Genomic DNA, 25,319 nt, shown 5'->3' with positions numbered 1-25,319 from the left:
ATCTTGTCTTCTGCAGCACTGTGCTCTCTTACTGTGCTAAAATATATATGTCTCAACTCTTTTATCTTTCTAGATGCTCAAGTCTCTTCTCTTCCAATCCTTTATATATATATATATTTCTTTTTCTTTCCTTGTAGCATCATTCATGACTTTCAGTTCCGTGTTAAAGAACAGCAGAGACAGTGAGTAACTTTGAATGGCTTCTGATCCTAAAATAATACACATAAACTCCCCCACTTAATATATAACTTTTTAGTTTTGTAGTATATTCTCTTTATCTAGCTAAGAAAGTTCCCTTTGATTTCATGTTGCAAAAGGATTTTTAATAAGTCATAGATATATAACAAATCATTATGTTGTGCACCTGAAACTGATATCTTATATGTCAATTAAATAAAAAATCACAATTGTTGAATTTTAGAAAATATGTTCTTTACTTGATCAAAATACTTATATAATTTTTTAGTTTATATGATGAATCACATGATAGGTTATCTGATGCTGTGCATCCTGTCATTCATGGGATAAACCAATACCACTTGATCATACTAAATGATTTTTATTGCACTATTGCATTTGACTTGGTAATATCATATAATGGATTTTCAAGTCTACATAAATAGGTAAAGTGAGTCCATAATTATAAACATTCTGACCTGGTTTTAGAATCAAGATTGCATTAACATGTTGAAATGAGCATGGTAGATTTCAACTATTTTTCTGCTATTTATTTATATTTTGAAGAATATATATAAAGTATTCATCAACTGTTCTTTAAAAATTTATGAACATTCACTTATAAACCCACTGAGGCTAATGATTATAGAAAGAGAAGGTCTTTAATCATTTCAACTTCTTTAAAACTTTTTGAATATCCACAGTGTCTATTTCTTGAACCAGCTCTGAAATTGTACATGTTTCTGATAATTTATTCATTTCATTTATTGTTTTGAATTTCTTAACATATTTTTCTTATTATTTTCATTTATTTAGAAATGTCATTTATTTCTGTAGCTATTTTCCAATTTTAATTTTGTGTTTTCTCATTGGCAATTTTCTCCTTGTTTTCTATCTTATTAATCTTTTCCAATTGTTTGATTTTGGCTGTATTAAGAATGATTTGTTTCCTGAATAAAGTCTTATGACACATATGTATATGTATGTTTAAAGCAATATGATCCCCATGACAGTACTGTTTTAGCTTAAAAATTTGGTGATTAACTTATTTAATTACAAATATTTCTTCATTCATTTTATGACTTGCTACAGAAAAAATATTATTTAATATTATATTAAGTTCCTAACTTTTAGAATTTGGAAAGGCATTACTTCTCTACTGATTTCCAATTTTAATGCACTACAATCTATATAGTATTTGTACTTTGAAGTGTATGGAGGTTTGCTCTATGTCCAAACAGAAGGCCAAGTTTTGTTAAAATTCTCTATATGGTTGAAAATTATGTTTAGTCTCTGTTTGGTGAAGAGCCTAAGTATATTCAGGAGCTAATGAATTAATATTATTATTGCATAATAATTAATAATTCCCAAATTGCATTTCTAGACTCTATCAAAACTTGCAACCTCAGTTTTAAAATCTACCTATCTAGTTTCAATTTATATATTTCTGTCTCATATCTATTTCACTGAAAGTTGTGTTCATTATTTCTTTATTAATTATCTAGAGTACATTGTTGTTGTTGTTGTTCAGTTGCTAAGTCGTGTCTGACTCTTTGCGACCCCATGGACTGCAGCATGTCAGGTTGTCCTGTCCTTCACTGTCTCTGAGTTTGCTCAAGTTCATGTCCATTGAGTCAGTTATATAGGCTATTTATATCTATCAGATTGCTACAGTGTTCTAATATCTTCATAAAATATTCTTCTTTCTTCCTTGGTGTGTACATGTGTGCAATTTTTTAATTTCAGTATGTATTTAAGCTACTAATATTTTCCTTCATAGCCAAAATAACAAGCTCATACTTAAAGTTAATAACTAAATTAAGAATGATCTCTTCATATTATTTATACCTCATCATTCACCTATAACAAATCAAAATCTTCTCTATATCCTTAATAACACCTTACAACTAGCTTATCTAAATCCACATCATATCTAGTACCCTATGTTGGATGTGATTGTTCTGTCCCTTGAATTTCTCTTCACCCTTTTCATGACTCTGGCTTGCTGATGAGGTTCAACTAATTGTTCCTTGAAAGCTGTCACCTTCTGGATTTCCTAATTGCTTCTTCTTGGCATCCTTTAGCTTGTTCTTTCATCATCTGCACATGATCACTCTTTCTGGTGCTCAGCTATGCCAAAGGGCACATTTTCAGTCTGGTTCCAGTATCCTTTAGCACTAACACACTGTTCAGCGAAAGTTCCATTGCACTGTTGGAGAGATGGTCTAGGTTTGCATCCATGCACAGACCACTTCTCCAGGGAACCTGGTTCCTCTTATTGGCATATGGTAACAGAGATTTTATGATTATTATTTCATTAAATTCCATTTTTTCTGCTTTCAGCATTGCTTCTTCATTTTCCTTTGGTGAACATTTGCTTGGCATATATTCACCCGTCCTTTTATTTTCAAATGTTCTCTTCAATTTCTTTAGAAGATATATTTATATATATATATATATTTATATAATCTGGTTTCTCTTCATATTGCATATATAGGCTTCCCAGTGAAGTAGGAAATGGCATCACACTCCAATATTCTGGAAAATTCCATGGACAGAGAAGCCTGGCAGGCTACAGTACATGGCATCACAAATAGAAAAATCCCCTGGAGGAGAGCATGGCAACCCACTCCAGTATTCTTGGCTGGAGAACCCCATGGACAGAGGAGCCTGGTGGGCCACGGTCTGCAGGGTCACAAAGAGTTGGAAGCAACTTAACATGCATGCATACACACACACACAGGAAACAATGGCAGAAATGAATTCAGTACTAAAATAAGACAATACTGAAATAAAGATGAACGGGTTACTCAGTTAAAATAAAAATCTCTCAGATAAAAAATTGTTTTTATAAATCTGAAATCCAATCTAGAACAGGCACAGTATTCAAGAAACTATGACTCTGATCATCTATGTCTGTCTTAATCATAAACCTACATATTTTACTTCTTTTCATCAGTGTTAATAAACACCCAGGAACCAAAACTATGTCTTAAGCACTTAATTCACTGATGTTTATCACAATGCTGAATGGCAAAAGCTATAATGATTTATTCCAACTTACTGATGGAGACTGTGTGGCCCAGAGAAGTTAAGCAAATGGATATATGGTAAGCCCCCTACATGCAAATGAGTTCCATTACCAGAGTGCGTTCACAAGGGTAATTTTCTTTCAAGTCCAACAAAGTTAGCTTAGGTGCCCAACTAACTGTCTATACAATACTGTACCATTACCAGCTTATAATACTTTTCACACACAAAAAAATACATAGAAAATAAATAGACACAAAAAATAAAGAAAACATTTTTAATCTTAGAGCACAGTACCTTGAAAAGTATAGCAGGTCTAACCAGATATGTGAACTAACTTATGTGAGTGGACATTTGAACACAGGTTCATATCTTTGAAAGTTTACAACTTGAGGGTTTATAGTTGGGGACTTCCTGCACAGTAAGAAAAAAGAAGTGAAGTGAAAATATTAGCTGATCAGTCTTGTCTGACTCTTTGTGACCTCATGGACTATAGCTTGCCAGACTCCTCTGTCCATGGAATTCTCCAGGCAAGAATACTGGGGTGGATTGCCATGAGTTACTCCAGGGGATCTTCCCAACCCAAGGATCAAACTCTGGTCTCCTGCATTGCAGGCAGATACTTTACTGTCTGAGCCGCTAGGGAAGTCCAACTTCTCTGCATAGTATGTGCTTAGTTGCTCAGTCATGTCTGCCTCTTGTGACCCCATAGACTGTAGCCTGGCAAGCTCCTCTGTCCATGGGATTCTCCCAGCAAGAATATTGGAGTGGATTGCCATTTCCTTCTCCATCTGTATAGTATAGTGAAGTGAGTGAAGTCACTCAGTCGTGTCCAACTCTTTGCAACCCCATGGACTGTAGCCTACCAGCTCCTCTGTCCATTGGATTTTCCAGGCAAGAATCCTGGAGTGGGTTGCCATTTCCTTCTCCAGGGGATCTTCCCAACCCAGGGATCTTCCCAACCCTTCTCAGGTCTCCCGCATTGTAGGCAGATGCTTTACCGTCTGAGCTACCAGGAAAGCCCAATGTATAGTATGGAGCTCTTCAACTGGCCTTTAATGTATGCTAGAGCCTATGTTTTAACCACTGAGCCTTCATTCTGTTTCTGATCTCCCCAGGTACAGCATCCTTGTCTGGTCAGAACTACAGCACAGTGTCTGAATTCATCCTCATCGGCTTCTCCAACTTCCCTCAGCAGCTCCTGCCCTCCTTCTTCCTGCTGTACCTGCTGATGTACCTGTTCACACTGCTGGGGAACCTGCTCATCATGGGCACCATCTGGAGGGAGCACAGCCTCCACACCCCCATGTACCTCTTCCTGTGTGCCCTCTCCATCTCCGAGATCCTGTTCACTGTGACCATTACCCCTTGGATGCTGGCGGACATGCTCTCCACCCACCGCTCCATCACCTTTGTGGCCTGTGCCAGCCAGATGTTCTTCTCCTTTACGTTTGGCTACACCCACTCCTTCCTGCTCATGATCATGGGCTATGACCGCTACGTGGCCATCTGCCACCCCCTGCGCTACAACGTGCTCATGAGCACCCGTGACTGTGCCCGCCTTGTGTCCTGCTGCTGGGCTGGTGGCTCAGTCATGGGGATGATGGTGACATTGATAGTTTTTCACCTCACCTTCTGTGGGTCCAATGAGATTCATCATTTTTTCTGCCATATTTTTTCCCTCTTGAAGTTGGCCTGTGGGAAAGAGACAGCCTCTCTCACCCTGGGTGTGATCCTGGTCTGTGTCACGGCCCTGATGGCGTGTTTATTCCTCATCGTCCTCTCCTATGTCTTCATCGTGGCTGCCATCTTGAGGATCCCCTCCGCTGAGGGCCGGCACAAGACCTTCTCCACCTGTGTCTCCCACCTCACCATAGTGGTCGTGCACTACGGTTTTGCCTCCCTCATCTACCTCAAGACCAAGGGGCCCCATTCTATGGACAGTAACATTCTGATGACCACCACTTATACAGTCTTCACCCCCTTTCTTAGCCCAATTATTTTCAGTCTTAGGAATAAGGAGCTGAAGAATGCCATAAAGAGAAGCTTCCGCAGAACTTTCTGTCCCCTAAACTCCTAACCACCAGTATAGGGTAGGAGGGTTGGAGACAATAATGCCTTTGCCTTTCTTCATAGAACTCTTGTGATGATTCAGGCATAAGAAAATACCCACATTCCTTAGGAGTATGATGCATAGTAGCTATTTGACTTTCTCTAGTTTTCTCCCTCTTATAGCCTCAAGCCATCATAATATCCTGTTTATATCCAATGTGATGAACTGTATCCCATTATCTATGCCTAGGAATATGCTACCTACCTATAGGCTGGTAAGCAGAATCACAAGGATGTGTCAGGACCCTGATGCACATGATTCTTCTTGAATGAACTACCAAGAAAAGATTTTGTCCCTTCATCCCCCCAAAATAAGAATGAACAACCTAAAGAATAAGAATGAATAACCTAAAATTAATAACCAACCAGAATTGAGTCTTTTCTATGTATAAAGTACTGTGTCTAGAGTATTATTACTATTATCCTTTAACAATAACAAATGTACAAAAGAAAATAAGGTGTCTCTGAGAAAATAATTTGCTATTTGTAGTTTCTCACTCCATTTTAGAGTAATGGAGTCCAAGAGAAGTTTTTATTTTGAGCTGAGTTAAGTGAAAGATTCTAAAATGGAAAGGACAGAGAGTATAACACTAGGAATAGTTTTGATTATTCAATTGGATTAAAAAATATAAAATATATGGGAAAATCTGGAAAAGAGAGGAGGAAGGAAGAGGTTGGCAAGGAAACTGATCAGGACCCCGTGGGGCTCCTGGGCACAGAGGCCTTTCTGAACCCGCCCCCCTACTCTCCACCATTTCTTGTCTGTAGGAAATAGGCTCCAACCTCTATGACCTACCCTGAGTTCCAAAGGGTGCATTCAAGCAGTTGTTAAATCAGGGAGTTGGGGGGATACAAGACAAGAGAGAAGCAGTCAAGAAATGATAGTGTGAAATATAGACCAATGGAACGAGATAGAAAGCCCAGAGATAAACCCACACACCTCTGGGCATCTTATCTTTGACAAAGGAGGCAAGAATATACAATGGGAAAAAGTAGTCTCTTCAATAAGTGGTGCTGGGAAAACTGGACAGCTACATGTAAAAGAATGAAATTAGAACACTTCCTAATACCATACACAAAGATAAATTCAAAATGGATTAAAGACCCAAATGTAAAGCCAGAAACCATAAAACTCTTAGAGGAAAACATAGGCAGAACACCATGACATAAATCACAGCAAAATCCTCAATGACCAACCTCCTAGAGTAATGGAGATAAAAACAAAAATAAACAAATAAGAGCTAATTAAGCTTAAAAGTTTTTGCACATGAATTCTTTTTAACGGCTGAGTAATATTGCACAAATAAGGAAACTATAAACAAGGTGGAAATAATAGTGAACTAAACAAAGAATTAATCTCTAAAATATACGAGCAGCTCATGCAACAATACTAGAAAAACAAACAACCCAATCAAAAAGTGGGCAAAAGACCTAAACAGACATTTCCCCAAAGAAGACATACAGATGGTGAATAAACACATGAAAAGATGTTCCACATCCTTCATTAGTAGAGAAATGCAAGTCAAAACTATAATGAGATATCACCTCACACCTGTCAGAATGGCCATCATTAAAAAAAAATCCACAAAAAATAAATACTAGAGAGGATGTGGGGAAAATGGAACTCTCTTGCACTGTTGGTGGGAATGTAACTTGATACAATCACTATGGAAGACAGTATGGAAATTCTTTAAAAAACTAAAGGTAACACCTATCATATGACCCAACGATCCCACTACTGGGCATATATGCTGAGAAAACCATAACTGAAAAAGACATATGTACTACAGTGTTCATTGCAGGACTCTTTCTCTTTTTATTGCTTACCCAATGTTTGCTTTTCCATCTTTTAAAAAAATTATTTATTTTTGGTTGGCAGATAATTGTTTTACAATATTGTGTTGGTTTCTTCTATATATCAACATGAGTCAGCCATAGGTATATGTGTGTCCCCTCCCTCTTGAGCCTCCTTCCCACCTCCCACCCCATCCCACCCCACTAGGTTATCAGAGTACCGTATTTGAGCTCCCTGCATCATATAGCACATCATACAAAACAATTTCCACTGGCTGTCTAATTTTGCATATAGTAGTGTATATGTTTCAATGCTACTACTCAATTCATCCCACCCTCTCCTTATCCCCACCTCACCATGTCCACAAGTCTGTTCTTTATGTCTGTGTTTCCCTTGCTGCCCTGAAAATAGGGCAGCACCATTTTTCTAGATTCCATATATACGTATTAATATACGATGTTTGTCTTTCTCTTTCTGACTTACTTCAGTCTGTATAATAGGCTCTAGTTCCATCTGCTTTATTAGAACTGAGTTGAATGAGTTCCTTTTTATGGCTGAGTAATATTACAGTGGAAGTGAGAAATAGATTTAAGGGACTAGATCGGATAAACAAAGTGCCTGATGAACTATGGACGGAGGTTTGTGACATTGTACAGGAGACAGGGATCAAGACCATCCCCATGGAAAAGAAATGCAAAAAGGCAAAATGGTTGTCTGAGGAGGCCTTACAAATAGCTGTGAAAAGAAGAGAAGAGAAAAGCAAAGGAGAAAAGGAAAGATATTCCCATTTGAATGCAGAGTTCCAGAGAACAGCAAGGAGAGATAAGAAAGCCTTCCTCAGCGATCAATGCAAAGAAATAGAGGAAAACAACAGAATGGGAAAGACTAAAGATCTCTTCAAGAAAATTAGAGATACCAAGGGAACATTTCATGCAAAGATGGGTTCGATAAAGGACAGAAATGGTATGGACCTAACAGAAGCAGAAGATATTAAGAAAAGGTGGCAAGAATACACATAAGAACTGTACAAAAAAGATCTTCATGAGCCAGATAATCACAATGGTGTGATCACTCACCTAGAGCCAGACATCCTGGAATGTGAAATCAAGTGGGCCTTAGAAAGCATCACTACAAACAAAGCTAGTGGAGGTGATGGAATTCCAGTTGAGCTATTTCAAATCCTAAAAAATGATGCTGTGAAAGTGCTGCATGCAATATGCCAGCAAATTTGGAAAACTCAGCAGTGGCCACAGGACTGGAAAAGGTCAGTTTTCATTCCAATCCCAAAGAAAGGCAATGCTGAAGAATGCTAAAACTACCACACAATTACACTTATCTAACATGCTAGAAAAGTAATGCCCAAAATTCTCCAAGCCAGGCTTCAGCAATACGTGAACCATGAACTTCCAGATGTTCAAGCTGGTTTTAGAAAAGGCAGAGGAACCAGAGATCAAATTGCCAACATCCATTGGATCATTGAAAAAGCTAGAGAGTTCCAGAAGAACATCTGTTTCTGCTTTATTGACTATGCCAAAGCCTTCGACTGTGTGGATCACAATAAACTGTAGAAAATTCTGAAAGAGATGGGCATACCAGACCACCTGACCTGCCTCTTGAGAATCCTATGTGCAGGTCAGGAAGCAACAGTTAGAACTGGACATGGAACAACAGACTGGTTCCAAATAGGAAAAGGAGTACGTCAAGGCTGTATATTATCACTGTGCTTATTAAACTTATATGCAGAGTACATCATGAGAAAGGCTGGGCTGGAAGACGCACAAGCTGGAATCAAGATTGCCGGGAGAAATATCAATAACCTCAATATACAGATGACACCACCCTTATGGCAGAAAGTGAAGAAGAACTAAAAGGCATCTTGATAAAAGTGAAAGAGGAGAGTGAAAAAGTTGACTTAAAGCTCAACATTCAGAAAACTAAGATCATGGCATCTTGTCCCATCACTTCATGGGAAATAGACAGGGAAACAGTGGAAACAGTGTCAGACTTTATTTTGGGAGGCTCCAAAATCACTGCAGATGGTGATTGCAGCCATGAAATTAAAAGATGCTTACTCCTTGGAAGGAAAGTTATAACCAACCTAGATAGCATATTAAAAAACAGAGACAGTACTTTGCCAACAAAGATCCGTCTAGTCAAGGCTATGGTTTTTCCAGCAGTCATGTATGGATGGGAGATTTGGACTTAAAGAAAGCTGAGCCCTGAAAAATTGATGCTTTTGAACTGTGGTGTTGGAGAAGACTCTTGAGAGGCCCTTGGACTGCAAGGAGATCCAACCAGTCTATCCTAAAGGAGATCAGTCCGGGGTGTTCATTGGAAGGACTGATGCTGAAGCTGAAACTCCAATACTTTGGCTACCTCATGGGAAGAGTTGACTCATTGGAAAAGACCCTGATGCTGGGAGGGATTGGGGGCAGGAGGAGAAGGGGACAACAGAGGATGAGATGGCTGGATGGCACCACCGACTCGATGGACATGAGTTTGGGTAAACTCTGGGAGTTGGTAATGGACAGGGAGGCCTGGTGTGCTGCAATTCATAGGGTCGCAAAGAGTCAGACACGACTGAGTGACTGAACTGAACTGAATATTACGTTGTGTATATGTACCACAACTTCTTTACCCATGCATCACTGATGGCCATCTAGGTTGCTTCCATGTCCTAGCTATTGTAAATAGTGTTGTGATGAACATTGGGGTGCATGTGTCTTTTTCAATTTGGTTTTCTCAGAGTATAAGTCTAGGAGTGGGATTGCTGGGTCATATTGTAGTTTTATTCCTAGTTTTTAAGGAAACATCCATACTGTTCCCCATATTGGTTGTATCAATTTGCATTCCCATGTGATCCAAGCAGCTGTGCCACCTCTAAGATAGAAAGCTTTTCCATTTTTATGTGGATTGCTTTTCTCCCCATTGAAGTCTCAAATTACTACCCCCAACAGCCCCTTTTTCTTTAGCTGAAGATGGTGCTTAAGATGAAGTGCTATTAATATTAGATTCCCCACTGGCAGATGGTGACTCAGAGAAGTCAATTCATTTCACCAGAGTCACACAGCAAGAAATTGGATGGGCCAGGGTTTGAATGTGAGTCTTCTGATATGAGTCATTCAAAGAAGCACTAAGCTATCTAGGCCTTGGTTTTCAATATATGTTTAAGAATGTGGAGAGAACAGTTCCCACCAGATTTATTGACTATGCTAAAGCCTTAGATGTGTGGATCACAACAAACTATGGAAAATTCATAAGGAGATGGGAATACCGGACCACCTGACTTGCCTCCTGAGAAATCTGTATGCAAGTCAAAAAGCAAAAGTTAGAACCAGACATAGAACAATGGACTGGTTCCAAATTGGGAAAGGAGTACATCAAAGCTGTATATTGTCACCCTGTTTATTTAACTTATATGCAGAGTACATCATGCGAAATCCTGGGCTGGATAAAGCACAAGCTGTAATCAAGATTGCTGGAAGAAATATCAACAACCTCAGGTATGCAAATGACACCACCCTAATGGCAGAAAGTGAAGAAGAACTAAAGAGCCTCTTGATGAAGGTGAGAGAAGAGTGAAAAAGTTGGCTTAAAACTCAACATTCAAAAAACTAAGATCATGGCATTTGGTCCCATCACTTCATGGCAAATAGATGGGGAAAAATGTAAAGAGTTACAGACTTTATTTTGGGGGGCTCCAAATTCCCTGCAGATTGTGAGTGCAACCATGAAATTAAAAGATGTTTGTTTCTTGAAAGAAAAGCTATGACCAACCTAGACAGCACATTACAAAGCAGAGACATCACTTTGTTGACAGAGGTCCATATAGTCAAAGCTATGGTTTTTCCAGTAGTCATGTACAAATGTGGGAGGTGGACCATAAAAAAGGCTGAGCACCAAAGAATTAGTGCTTTTGAACTGTGGTGTTGGAGAAGACTCTTGAGAGTCCCTCGGACTGCAAGGAGACCAAACCAATCTATCCTAAAGGAAGTCAACCTGAATATTCATTGGAAGTACTGATGTTGAAGCTGAAACTCCAATACTTTGGCCACTTGATGTGAAAAGCCAACTCATTGGAAAAGACCCTGATGCTGGGAAAGATTGAAGACAGGAGGAGAAGGGGATGACAGAGGATGAGGTGGTTGGATGGTATCACTGACTCAATGGACATGAGTTTGAGCAAGCTCTGGGAGATGGTGAAGGACAGGGAAGCCTGATGTGCTGCAGTCCATGGGGTCACAAAGAGTCAGACGCGACTGAGCGACTGAACAACACCAACAGTCAGATTCTCTCTGTTTAAGAACACAAATTGAAAAATTCCTAAAAACTGAGCTAAAATGATGTAATATGGTCTTAGCAGATGTCAACTAAACAAACAGTCACAACCTAAAAGTTGAGAGTTATGATTTATTTTGTGGAAATTTTTAGGACTTCAAACCTGGGAGATAGCATCTCAAGAACCCTGAGAGAGCTGGTCCAAGGAGGCAAGCAGAGGAGTCAGATTATACAGAAGTTTGCAACAAAGGGCAGGTAGTCTGAACATCAAAAGATTATTGCTAATCAAGGAAAACCAGGTATCTCAAGTTAAGGGATCTAGCGGTTTTCTATTTATGGGAAGATGCAAGAGTCTGGGCTCACCAAAATCATTTTTTTCCTGAGCATCTCAGCTATCTGGGGCCAGTGTTCTGTGTTTTTTTGCATCCTGAGCTCCTCAGTGTTCACCATAGGAAGTGGCTGCAGCCTCGTGGCTGCCAGGATGCACAGGTATTGTTCTTCTTTCTGGTTGTTTTTAGGGCTCAGGAATTCACATTTTCAGGGCCAGAATTGCTGATAACTATGACATTTTTGTTACTGACATGGTAGGAAATGCTCCATTTCTCACAGACAATTAGTATATCTCATCTGAACCTGCCACCTCCAGCTGTAACCCAGTGTTCTCATCAGTGAAGGTCCCTGACCATCCTTCTTGGAGGACACAGAGAGATTAACGACACTTGCCCTGAACTGCCTGTGAAACTCCACTGACATAACATTCTCTGTGAGCCAATTCCAGGTTTCATTAGTGAATAAGCCAAGGGATATTCTGTGATACCTGGGGACTCATTAAAAGTTGACACATAATTCTCACCCCCAACTTCATTTCTGAATTTTTTTAAAGTTCCTGAATTTCAGGCACAAAGCTAAGGCAGATGAGATTAGATGCATAGCTCAAGGATAAGGTACAGACAAAGCCATAGGTCCACCCCACTCTGGAGGAATGGTCCCAGGCCTACTTTTCCCCACTTACTTTCAAGCCCCAGATTTAATTGGCAGCAAGAGATATAAGTGGGAATTGGAGGTGGCCTTCTTTTTCCCCAAGGCACAGGATTGCCAGACCTCCAAGCAGTCAAATGCTACATCATGCACCTTGGTGCCCTGGACTGCCAAACCCAAGGCCCACAAAGCAGCTAAGTGTTGCATACTCCTGGGAGCTGCAGCTTCTACTTCCTCAATCATAATGCTCACATTCCTATGTGATATAAATTACATGTTCAATACCTCCCCTCTTTCCTTGTTCTGTTGGCAACCCCAAAGGGGTAGGACCACTCTGGACTTGCTTACCATTGTGTTTCTAAAACCTGGCAAATAGTAAGTGCTTGTTTCTAAACAAGCAAACAGCCCTCTCATTACAACTCTATGGAATCTATGAGCTACAAAATCCTTCTGAAGTGTAAATGACTATCCTCTAGCTTCTCTGAAACTCATTTTCAGGTGTGGTTGGCATCAGAGGAACCTGCCTCTTCTTATGTATGTGTCCTAGCTAGTTCCCCTGTGCCAGTGAGTATCATCTTGTGGCTGTGGGGCTATGGAGTAAGGTCCTATTGTTACTGAATCTAAGCTCACTCTGCTTGTCACATGACAGACCAGTGAATCAGAGATGAGGTGTTGAGACAAGGAATAGAGCTTTATTTGGAAAATAGCAGACCCAGAAGATGGCAGACCAATGTCTCAAAATAACCATCTTATGGAGTCTGGATGTCAGGTTGTTTAATGGATCAGAGATGTGGGGAGGTGAGGAAACAAAGTAAAAAGACCATTAATCTTGCAAATATCTCCTAGAATGGCAAGTCTCAGGCAAAGGGATGTGTTAATTTCTTCCATCCTTCCATCCACAGGTGGACAGAGTTCTGAACAAAAGAACTTTAGTTTAAGGCAGAGGGTCAGGGCTCTTTGAGGCAGGCCATTGTGTATAATTATAATAACAAAAGCAACAAAAATCAGGTCAAAGAAACATTTCCAACATGGAGTCAGAACTGGCTTTTCCCTGCAACACTATTATTCGACCCCTGCCGGTAGTCTCTATGAGCCACAGCCACTCCTTGCTGCCCAAGTGCCCTGTCATATTGGCCTTCCTCTGTTCCCCAAATAGGCAATTGTCTTCCCACTTTGGGTCCTTTGCACATGCTGTTCCTTTTGTCTAGTGCCCCTTTTCCTCTCCCTTTTGAGCAGAAAGTCTTATTGAAATGCTACCTTCTCCATGAGGTCCCCCCCTAGTCTGCAACATTCTCTACGAATTCAGTCATTGAGCTTTCATGGCACTCTTTCATGGCTTTCTCTTCCTCCCACTTGTAACTTCTTTTGTCAGTTACTCACCATCTATTTCTTCTTTACCCTGTAAGGTCCGTGAGAGCAGGTATCCCTGTCCTGGTCACTGTGGTCTCCCCAGAGATGGGCTCAGATGCTCCATACACATCTGTTGAACACATGGGTGTTGGAGCCTGGCTTCCTCTGAGCTGGAGATAAGAGTTATCTCATGCACAGTCTTTAGGTACTGAGGCTGGTCATGCTTATCAAACTATCCTGCAAGGGTGGCTGGCTCTGACTTCTCCTAGTTGTTAAAGAACAAATCAAGTATTTGATTCAAGTATTCAAGAAGAAGAATCAAGTATTCTTCTTCTATTTACCACAGCACAGCCTCAGAAAAGAGGACACCTCCTGAGCAAGCCAATCACCTAGAAATTGAAGAAGAGTTCAACTCCACTTAATGGCCCAATCCTTGGTGGGAATTTTGTCCTGCAAATATTTATGGTATACCTAGCATGTGCTAGACATAAAAAGTCAGTGGGACTCAGATTCCATTTCTAAGAGACTCTGGAAGAAGGATGGACACAGGCAAGTGCCTGAGTCATATAGATATTGCAACATGAACCCAATACAGATGTGACTCTCAAGATAAAAAGATCCCCCCAGACAAAGCCACTGGTAACCAAGTTGTTATACATGTTGCAGGGAAGGCCCAATCCTGACTCCCGGTTGGAAATGTTTCTTTGACTTGCTTTTGGTTGCGTTTGTTATTATAATCACACAAAATGACCTGCCTCAGAGAATCCTGCCCCTCTGCCAGACTGTTAAGTTACAGTGCTTTATCTCATAACCCTGTCCTCTGGTGGATGGCAGGAAGAAATAAAAATCCCCTGCCTGAAGCTTGCCATTCTAGGAGATATTTACAAGATTAATGGCATTTTTACTTTATTTCCTCACTTTCCCCCATCTTTTTTCTGTAAAAGAAATTGACATCCAGGCCCCATAAGATGGTTATTTTGAGACATTGGTTTGCTGTCTTCTTGGTCTGCTGAGTTTCCTGAATAAAGTCGTATTCCTTGCCTCAACCCCTTATCTCTCAGATTCATTGAGTCATGGGCAAACCGAGCTTGGACTCGGTAGCATAAACATGAAAGGGTATCTGTCAGATTTCTATATTAGGGATCAGGTTGAATACACATGGGAAACCAGCAGCACATCCATTAACTCATGGGCTTGGTACAGTGGAGGAAAGTGGATGGAGAACATTCTTCTTGAGGGTGATGAACCTGACCCATATTCTCATGGGTTGCCCTGAGCATAGGACTGGCACAGAGCAGGGGGTGAGGAATGTTTGGGGAATGAAATAACTTGGGTCACTATCAATATTTACTGGTCACACCCTGGGACAAACCCAGTGGAGAGATCAAGAGATGCACGGGTCCTGCCTGGGAGAACATCTGAGCAAAGCTACAAGGCGGTGGTTCAAAGGGAACTTGGCTTCTTGTCATTGTTTCTCTAGTGGCCACACGCTGTTAAGGAACATAGTCATTGCTCAACAAATATTTGTGGTGCAAATGAAAGAACAGGATCCACAGTTCACACACACAACAAAAACTTGAAATGGAGGTAGATGGGGGGCATTTTGCCCCCACCACCCACCTACCCTGTGCCAATCCCCTTACATGCATTGTATAATTTGGCCCCATTTTACAAAAGAGAAGATGAGGCCCAGAGCATCTAAGACATGTGTCCTGGTCACAGCACTGCCTCCAGTGAAGACACTAAGATACAGCTTAATTGTGACCTTGGTTTCCTGTATTCTGCTTCTAGGCTTAGTACTGACTGCATTCTGTGACTCCAGCCCCATTTCCTGACCTCTGGCCATGCGGAAGCAGCTGTTTAGATCTTTTGCCTACGTCTTGACTCCGCTTCTTGGCTCAACACTTGTCCCCCTGATGTGCTTTTGAAGTTGATTGGTATCATTTCAGGGGGGCTCCGAAGAACTCTAATACCACAGCTCTTTACATCTCAGTGCAGAGAAGAATTCAGCAAAAGCAAAGTGATATAAGACATGATTTATTAGAATAGGATGCTTGTGAGACTTACAAGCGGGCTGACAATAAATGCTGTGTGCCCCGAGAAATTAGTGGGCTACAGCTTTATAATCAAAGGAAAAGTGTGGCGGGGAAGAAGACTTTCTTTTGTCTTTCTTGAGTAGACATCATGTCTCCATCATTGGTTCCTACCCTACATAGGGCAGGGAAGTTTACTTGTCCCTCCCTACGTGGTCAGGTCAGGAATGTCACCACACTTTGGAAAAATATTTTCTGGTCTCAGTACAATGAGGGATTTTCATTTTGAAAAGGTCACCTTCCCATAAATGGTGTTTTTTTTGAGTGCACAGAGCCTGTTTTGGGGGTCATTAACTTATTGAGCTCACTGTGGGTTTCATGCCATCATTGTTTTATTGTTTCAGGGCATGTACCATGCTTCTGTTGCTAAACAAGCCTGCTTTCTTGAATAATCACTTACAGAATTTTCCCATGTTTTTCTACTCATAATCCCCCTTGTTGTGTTAGTCACTCAGTTGTGTCCTATTCTTTGTGAGCTCATGGGCTGTAGCCCTCCAGGCTCCTCTATCCATGGGGTTTTCCAGGCAAGAATACTGGAGTGGGTTGCCATTTCCTTCTCCAGGGGACCTTCCCAACCCACAGATTGAACCCGGGTCTCCCACATTGCAGGCAGGTGCTTGACCATCTGAGGCACCAGGGAAGCCCTTAATTTCCTAGTGGGGTTAACTATTTAATCACATATATTGTCCCTTCATTCTGTCCCTCTCACTTTCTAGAAGTGGACTGTGCCAAGAAATTCCTTAAATTCTAGGTCTTCTGCTGTCCCAAGAGGATGGAACTCAGTAGACAGTCTTGGCTAGACCCTCATTTCAGGCTGGCATTTGCCTGTGCCATCTGGCTGCCCCAGCCCCTCTTCCTGGCCTCTTCTTCTAGCCCACTCACACTCTGAGGGATAGAGGGGTGGTTCTAAGGTGCTATCTAGACTCTTCATAATTCAACCCCAGTTTGAATTCCCAAACTATCCTAACCCTACTCTGGACTCTTCTCCATGCCTTTGCTCAACCTGGTTCCCCTGTCTGGAATTCCCTCTCTGACACCACGTACCCAAGGACTCTTGTTCATCCTTCAGAGTTCAGTTCAGATGCCACCTCCTCACTCCCCTGCCTGCATGATAGTCTCAAGGGCACCGTGCAAGTTCCTCTATTCACTATTTTCTTCAATATTTATTGACTGTTCACTATGTGCTGGGAACACAGCATGGAAATCAGTAAGGCACCACTCTTGCCCTTCGGAATTCAGAGTCTCGTGGGAGACCCTGACTCATAACCTGGCAGTGATGATAACTTTGATATGGTGCTCCAGGGGAAGATAGGAGTCAGAAAATGCTCCTGTCTTATTTTAGGCTGGAGATATAAAATGGGAGTGGTAGACTTAAAAATCAATCACAACCTGAAAATAGAGAGTGTTTTATTCAGTGACAATATTTAGGACTCTGAGGCCAAAAGACAGCATCTCAGTAGCCCTGAGAAACTGCTCTGAAGAGGCAAGAGAGGGAGTCAGGCTACATACAAGTTTACAACAAAGCGGGCAGGCAGTCTGAACATCAAAGATTATTGTTAAGTAAGGAAAACCAGATATCTAGTTAAAGAATTTAGCACTCTTCTACATATGGAAAGATGCAAGAGTCTGGGATTATTGAAGTCATTTCTTACATATTCATCTCAGCTATCTGGGGCCAGCATCCTGTCTTTTTGATTTCTCAAATCCCCCCTCTCCACCCGCCAGCATCTGCTGGATAACAGGTGTTTTGTCCCTTTTGGGAGCCCTCATTCACATTTGGAGGCCCAAAACTGCTGATGGCTGTTATCCTCGTTTATTGATATGACAGGAGATATTCCATTTCACAGAGTGTTGCATTGGAGGAGGGGATGGGAGCTGAGATTGGAGATTGGAGATGCTAACAAGAATCAGATTGCACAGGGCCCTGTAGGACACAATGAAGTATCTGGGCACTAGGGAGCCATGGCTGGCTTTAAGCAGGAGAAGGAAGTAATCAGCTTGTTTAGCAGGATCCCTCTGCTGTTCTGTATGCAGTGGATGTAGACGTGAGAGCTGAGGCAGAAAACTGTAACAAGAAGGATGGAATAGTGAGTTAAAATAGTGTCCTTCAGAAGTTCAAGTCCACTTGGGACCTCAGAATTAGACTTCTTTTGGAAATAGGGTCTTCTCAGTTGTAATTAGTTAAGGATCTCAAAATGAACTCATCCTTGGTTTTGGGTGGACCCTAATGACTTCTCTCCTTAAAATAGGAGGAGATATACAGAGACACAAGGAGAAATCCATGTGAAGAAGTAGCCAGAGACTGCAGCGATGCAGTCAAGGGTTACCAGCAGCCCACCAGGAGTGAGGCATAGAACAGATTCTCCTTCAGAGCTTCCAGAAGAACCAATTCTTCTTTTTTTCATTCTTTATGCTTTTTTCCCCTAAAAGTTATTTATCTTTCATTGAAGGAAGATTGCTTCACAATATCGTGTTGGCCTCTGCCATACATCAACATGAGTCAGCCACAGGTATACATGTGTCCCCTCCCTCTTTTACCTCCCTCCCACCTTCCACCCCCTCCCATATATAAAACAGATACTCAATGGGAATTTGCTGTATGGCTTAGGGAGATCAAATATGGGCTCTGTACCAAATCTTGATTTTGACTCTGGCCCTCCAGTACCATGAGAGAATAAATTTCTGTTGCTTTAAGTCCACCCATTCTGTGGTAAATTGCTTTATCAGCCCTAAAACACTAATGCAGGGTTATTAGTTACAGGGTTACTCTAATACCTGTCTTCCAGGTTCTATGTGCTTGCACCAACCAGGCTGGGGTCTTGGAGACGAAAATGTGGAAAATGGGAAGAGAGCAGACACGGAGTTGCATTTTAGCCCAACAACCTGGAAGCCCAGCTGTTCGTGGCTGTCAGAGCCTGACAGTCTCCTCCTTCCCTCTCTAGTCCTTCAGTTTCAAGGGCCTGGGTCCAGAGCAGGTTCATGCTTTAGAGATTCCATCCCGACCTGGTCCCTCTCCTTCCCACAGAGGTCAGACCATCAGCCTCTCTGCTAGGACACTCCCTGTAGCTGGGAGCCAGGGTTTCCTGACCAAAGTGGAGGCAGGTCTGGTCTGGGAACCTTGTGATGTCTTCTGGTATGGCCCAGAGGTACCTTTTATGGGGTGTGGATGGTCTTAGCCTTTTGAGCGGCAAGGCCCACAGTGGACCCTCCCAGGAAGGGAAGGAGCCCCTGGGGTTGAGAGATTAGGGAAGGGGCACCTACTTCTCTATTCCTTCCTTGGTCTAGTTAGGGGCTGTCTTGTCACCTCCATCTCCCAACCTAATATTCCCTTTGGTGCTACAGAATAGCCCTGCTCCCAGCAGAGTACAGACGGCTGTCAGGGAAGGTTTTCAGGTTGCATATACCTCTGTGGGTTGATCCCAGGGGAGCCTGGTGTGCCCAGAAGTCCCCCCAAGGCCCCCTCCCACCTGACTCTGGGCCCTGAGGGAGCCCCCCCTGCCTCTGGCACCAGGTTCCCCTGGGATGCCTTTGGAATGTGCCTCTGGAGAAAAAAGGGATAAAGTGAGGGAGCAGCCTCCCACCCCACCCACTCCCTTCCGAGCTCCCTGTGTGAGTGAGGGGGCCCAGGGCCCTCTCTGCTACCTTTTTAGAGTGCTTCTGGTGACTGCCAAGAGAGGGGAGGGTGAGTCCTGGATGTTTTCCTGGAGAATGTGATGCAAGCATGAGATAGGGGGACTGGCCATGGATAATAGGAGTGTTGGGTGTGGAATGCAGATCAGAAACCCAATGGAATGAAGTTTAGAGCAAGCAGTGCCTGAGCAAAAGCTTCTTACTCCTGAATCCTGCACCCAGGCTCCAGTGGGCACACACACTCATGCACACATGTGTGCACAATGTAGTTGTCAGTCAGAGCACAGAGTGAAAGTTGCCAGACAGCAGCACAGGCAGCAGACACCTTCTTCGAGTTTCTGTAGTATCGTGCTGTGACAGTATATAGGTCTGGGTGCACTTCCAGCTGTGCTGGAGGCCAGGACTCGGCAGGTGTGCATCCAGCCTCAAAGGTGGGGTCTCTGCATCTGTGTGAGTGCACAGGTCTGACTGCCGCGGACTGCCACATGCGTATCTGGTGGAAGTAAGAACATAAAATATTGTGTGTGGCGGGGAGATGGTGGTGAAATGCAGGAATGTGGAGATGTAGGGACACCCATGTGTAGGTGTGTGTGAGAGACACAAGGGGTACCTGGGTCTCAGTCTGTAGGAATAGGAAGGTGCCAACCCCTCAGAAGAGCTGTCCTAAAGTGCCTCCCCTTCTGCTTGGGTCAAGGTCAAAGGCTGCCCACAGCAGGAGCAGGGAGGCTGAACCAGAGAAGTTGTGTTCTCTCTTCTTTGGCTCACGGCTGGCCCTGGACACTCGGAGACACTCCCTCTCCATTTCTGGGGACCGGCTGGGCTGTGAACCAGGGGAAAGAGTGCAGAGGTTTAAGAGGGCTGAATGAAGGGGTCATTTTGCTTTTTGAAAAACTGAAGTAAAATTCACATACTATAGAATTAATCATTTCAAAGTGTACATTTCAGTGGCATTTAGTACATTCACAATGTGCAGCTATTATCTGCATCTAGTTGCAAAATATTTTCATCATCCCAAAAGGAAACCTTGCTCTCATTAGCAGCCAGACTCCATATCTTCGCTGGCCTTAGCCCCTGGCAACCATTAATCTGCTCTTTGTCTCTATAGATTTGCTTATTTCAGGTATTTCATGTTAATGGAATCAAGCATTCTTTTGCATCTGCCTTTTTTCATATAGCATACCGTTTTCAAGTTTCATCCATGTTGTAGCACTGCCTTTTCTGTGTGTAAAGCATATAACATAAAATTTATTATCTGAACCATTTTTAGATAAGTAGTTTGGTAGTGCTGGGCTTCCCTGGTCTTTCAGATGGTAAAGAATCTGCTTTCAATGCAGAAGACCAGGGCACAATCCTGGGAGGATTCCCGGGAGAGCATGGCAACCTGCTCCAGTATTCTTGCTTAGAGAATTCTATGGATAAGAGGAGCCTGGAGGGCTACAGTCTATGGGTCACAAAGAGTCAAACATGACTTTTTTGGGTAGTGTTAAGCCTATTTATAATGCTGTATATAGATCTCCAAAACTCTTTTCATTTTGCAAAAGGGAAACTCTGTAGCCATTAACCAGTAACTCTCCAACTCCCCTTCCCCCCGGGCCTTGGCCAAACTCATTGTACTTTCCATTTCCATGAATTTGACTACTTTAGATACTTCAAAAAATGGAATCATGAAAGATCTCTCCTTTTGGGAGGACTGGCTGACCCCACTTAGCATAATGTTCCTGAGGTTCATTCATGTTGCAGCATGACACAGGATTAACTTCCTTTTAAACTTGAATGACATGATGTTATATGGGTAGACTACACTTTGTTTACCATTCATCCGGTGATGGGCATTTGGGTTGCTTCCAGCTCGTGGCTGTTTTGACAAGTGCTGCTATGAACAGGGGTGTGCAAATATCTTCCTGAGATCCTACTCTCAATGCTTTTACAGACATATCCAGAAGTAGTATTACTAGATGATATGGTAGTTCTATTTTTAATATTCTGAGGAATATCCAGATGGTTTTAAATCCAGAGCTGTTTACAATCCCTTGTGAACAACAGTTCACAAGTACTCCAACTTATTCACAGCCTTGCCATTTTAAACAGCACAGTTCAGTGGCATTTAGGACATTCACAATATTGTGGAACTATCACCTCCATTTGGGTCCAAGACATTTTACCAACCTTAAAGCAAATCTTGAACCCATTAACAGCCATTCCCCATTCCAGCCTATTCCCATTTCCTGGCAATCACTAATCTGCTTCCTATTTTGATAGGTTTGCCTATCCACAGTATTTCAAATAAATGGAGCCTTTGTGGCAGGCTCCCTCCAGTTAGGATAATGTCTTTGAGGTTCATGCATGTTGTAGCATGTATCAGTAGTTTGTTTTTTCGTGTGCTGAATGGTATACCATATTTTCATTACTCATTCATCTGTTGACTGATTTTGCATCTTTAAAAATTGCTATATTTTGCATCAGATTCTTTTGTGACAGATGAGAGAGAGAGAGAGAAAACCAGAGGGAGAGAGAAAAGGCACCTGGTGGAGCAGATGCCTGGAAGGAGAGCTGACCTCACGGGGAGCTGGGACAGATATGAATCTGCTGCCAGCCAGGGAGGGAGATGAGAGAACCCACCACTGAGCATCTTGGCTTCTCCATGAAGCATCATTTTTGCTTCAACAACAAGCAAGTTGTTGATAGGAGAGTGCCATAAGGGTTGAAGAGAGGTGAGGAGCTTCAGAGACTAGCACTGGGAAGTGACCAGAGATAGAGGGCCCAGCTGGGATCAGAGAACAGGACTCTATGGTGATGCCAGTCAGCATCACATCCTTGTGAGGAACTTACGCAAGTCAGACCACACAACAACAGTAGTAGCTGAGTTTAAGGTGCATCACCTCATTGAAGCCCAAAAGTAGCCCTGTGGAAGAAGGAGTATTACTTCATTTCCCAGTGAGCTGCAAAGAGTGGTGCTGAGAAATAAAAACAGAACCTAAGTCCTTTCCATGTGGTAGGGGAGAGTTGACTTCTAAGGAGTCGATTGATCTTAAAGTTCAGGAGGGAGTTGGTCTCATGGAGATGGGGAGAAGTACAGAGCGACCAGCGAGCTCAAAGACAGAAAAGCTTCAGAAAAGACTGGTTAGGGGAAGGGCTGTCCTGCATGGAGTAAATAATAGTAATAATAGTAGTCGTAATACTTGTTATTATCCATATTATGTTTTATTGAGTTCTTGCTATGTGTCAGTATGTGTGCTACCGCACTTAAGATGCATGATCTTATTTAAACCTCAATCCATTATTATGAACACCATTTTGCAGATGGAATAACCATGGCTTGGAGAGGTGAAGGAGCCTCTCCAGGAAGTCCTTCCAGGTAAGGCTCATTAATTCCTTCCCACTGGGTCTTCACTTTCTCTTCAAGCAGGTATGCTGCCATGTTGGGGCTAAACTACACCTCCGTGTCTGAATTCATCCTCATCGGCTTCTCCACCTTTCCTCGGCATCTCCTGCCTGTCTTCTTCCTGCTCTTCCTGCTGATGTACCTGTTCACGCTGCTGGGGAACCTGCTCATCATGGCCACCGTCTGGAGCGAGTGCAGCCTCCACACCCCCATGTACCTCTTCCTGTGTGCCCTCTCCATCTCCGAGATCCTCTACACCTTCGCCATCATCCCGCGCATGCTGGCCGACCTGCTCTCCACCAACCGTTCCATCTCCTTCATGGCCTGTGCCAGCCAGATGTTCTTCTCCTTCACATTTGGCTTCACCCACTCCTTCCTGCTCACCGTCATGGGCTATGACCGCTACGTGGCCATCTGCCACCCCCTGCGCTACAACGTGCTCATGGGCCTCCGAGGCTGCACCTGCCTGGTGACCTGGTCCTGGGCTGGTGGCTTAGTTGTTGGACTAGTGGTGACATCTGCCATTTTCCACCTCACCTTCTGTGGTCTCAATGAGGTTCACCATTTCTTATGTCATGTGCCTCCACTACTGAAGTTAGCCTGTGGAAATAATGTACCAGGAGTAGCCCTGGGGGTGGGCATTGTGTGTATCACGGCTCTGCTGGGTTGCTTTCTCCTCATTCTCCTCTCTTACACCTTCATCGTGGCTGCCATCTTGAGGATCCCTTCAGCCGAGGGCCGGCACAAAGCCTTCTCCACGTGTGCATCTCATCTTATTGTGGTCGTTGTGCACTATGGCTTTGCATCTGTCATCTACCTCAAGCCCAAGGGTCTCTACTCTGAGGAAGGCAATAGTCTGATGGCCATCACCTACACAGTCCTTACTCCCTTCCTCAGTCCGATCATCTTCAGTCTCAGGAACAAGGAGCTGAAGATTGCCATAAAGAAGACCTTCCTCAGCAAACTCTATCCCTCCAGCATCTGAGTGGCCACTGTGGAGGTGGTCAGGATATGGCAGGATGACCATCAGTACGTTGGGGTTAATAATGACTACCTTGTATGATTAAGGTGTGTGTGTGTGTGTGTGTGTGTGTGTGTGTGTGTGTGTGTGAGAGAGAAAGAGAGACAGCACTCATCACATAGTAAGTGCTCAATAAATATTAGCTTCTTTTTCCTCCCTTGATCTGTGTGTCTGATATTGGTTTTATTTTTAATCAAATAGTTTTATTGAGATATAATTTATGTACTATATAATTCAACCATTTAAAGTACACAAGTCAATTGGTCTTCTTTTTTTTTTTTTTTTTTTTAGTGGAGTGCAGTTTATTACAGCGGCAGGCCCAAGGCAGAGTCTCCTCTTAGCCAAGGACCCTGACCAGCATTTGTGAAAATCTTTCATACCCCATGTATATGTGTCTGAACTCACCACCCCAAATTCCTTGAGACTTACAAAACAAAGGAAGGGTAAATACAATCACAATAACCCCATCATTCATGTGCTATGTGCTTAGACAGTTAAACAATTAGCCAATAATCAATAAGCCCAAGGTTACACTCCAATAGGTACAGAAAATTTATGGCCTGTCTGGAGAAAGGGCTGATCAGTGTATGTGTTCTCTTAGGCAAGGAGTAACCTGGATATGATCTTCAAGGTTCACCTGTCCGGAGGGGGTCTTATCCTTCTGTCGTCATTTCCATAGGCACTAAACACAGAGTTCAGAGTTCACTGGAGAGGCGGCCGAGCGTGGTCAGCATGAACAGGCCTGAGATGGAGTCCAGGCCCTATGAAGTCCTTCTTCAACATGAGTTTGAGTAAACTCCGGGAATAGGTGATGGACAGGGAGGCCTGGCGTGCTGCGATTCTTGGGGTTGCAAAGAGTCAGACACGACTGAGTGACTGAACTGAACTGAAGTACATTGCGCACCACAGGATTTTCTTTTTTTTTTTTTTGTTTTATTAGTTGGAGGCTAATTACTTCACAACATTTCAGTGGGTTTTGTCATACATTGATATGAATCAGCCATAGATTTACACGTATTCCCCACCCCGATCCCCCCTCCCACCTCCCTCTCCACCCGATTCCTCTGGGTCTTCCCAGTGCACCAGGCCCGAGCACTTGTCTCATGCATCCCACCTGGGCTGGGGATCTGTTTCACCATAGATAGTATACATGCTGTTCTTTTGAAATATCCCACCCTCACATTCTCCCACAGAGTTCAAAAGTCTGTTCTGTATTTCTGTGTCTCTTTTTCTGTTTTGCATATAGGGTCATCGTTACCATCTTTCTAAATTCCATATATATGTGTTAGTATGCTGTAATGTTCTTTATCTTTCTGGCTTACTTCACTCTGTATAAGGGGCTCCAGTTTCATCCATCTCATTAGGACTGGTTCAAATGAATTCTTTTTAATGGCTGAGTAATATTCCATGGTGTATATGTACCACAGCTTCCTTATCCATTCATCTGCTGATGGGCATCTAGGTTGCTTCCAT

At 42.7% G+C, this 25,319-nt stretch overlaps 2 protein-coding genes across 2 annotated transcripts; both read left to right on the top strand.

Moving 5' to 3' along the window:
* The first annotated feature begins 4,342 nt into the window (after positions 1-4,342).
* LOC122700904 (olfactory receptor 10H4-like) lies at positions 4,343-5,287 on the top strand. The gene has a single exon (XM_043913934.1). It carries the CDS (start codon positions 4,439-4,441, stop codon positions 5,285-5,287), a length of 849 nt encoding a protein of 282 aa, XP_043769869.1. The 5' UTR covers positions 4,343-4,438.
* A 17,572-nt stretch (positions 5,288-22,859) lies between these two features.
* Positions 22,860-23,848, top strand: LOC122700858 (olfactory receptor 10H2-like). The gene has a single exon (XM_043913882.1). The coding sequence runs from the start codon at positions 22,860-22,862 to the stop codon at positions 23,808-23,810; it is 951 nt and encodes a 316-aa protein (XP_043769817.1). The 3' UTR covers positions 23,811-23,848.
* Positions 23,849-25,319: the final 1,471 nt, after the last annotated feature.

Source organism: Cervus elaphus, chromosome 9 (genome assembly GCF_910594005.1).
Source record: "Cervus elaphus chromosome 9, mCerEla1.1, whole genome shotgun sequence".
NCBI lineage: Eukaryota > Metazoa > Chordata > Mammalia > Artiodactyla > Cervidae > Cervus > Cervus elaphus.
This window is presented reverse-complemented; position numbering and strand designations above follow the sequence as displayed.

Bases quoted from the DNA above. Each gene is read 5' to 3' on its own strand.
- LOC122700904 (XM_043913934.1), top strand. From the start codon at position 4,439: ATGTACCTGTTCACACTGCTGGGGAACCTGCTCATCATGGGCACCATC.
- LOC122700858 (XM_043913882.1), top strand. From the start codon at position 22,860: ATGTTGGGGCTAAACTACACCTCCGTGTCTGAATTCATCCTCATCGGC.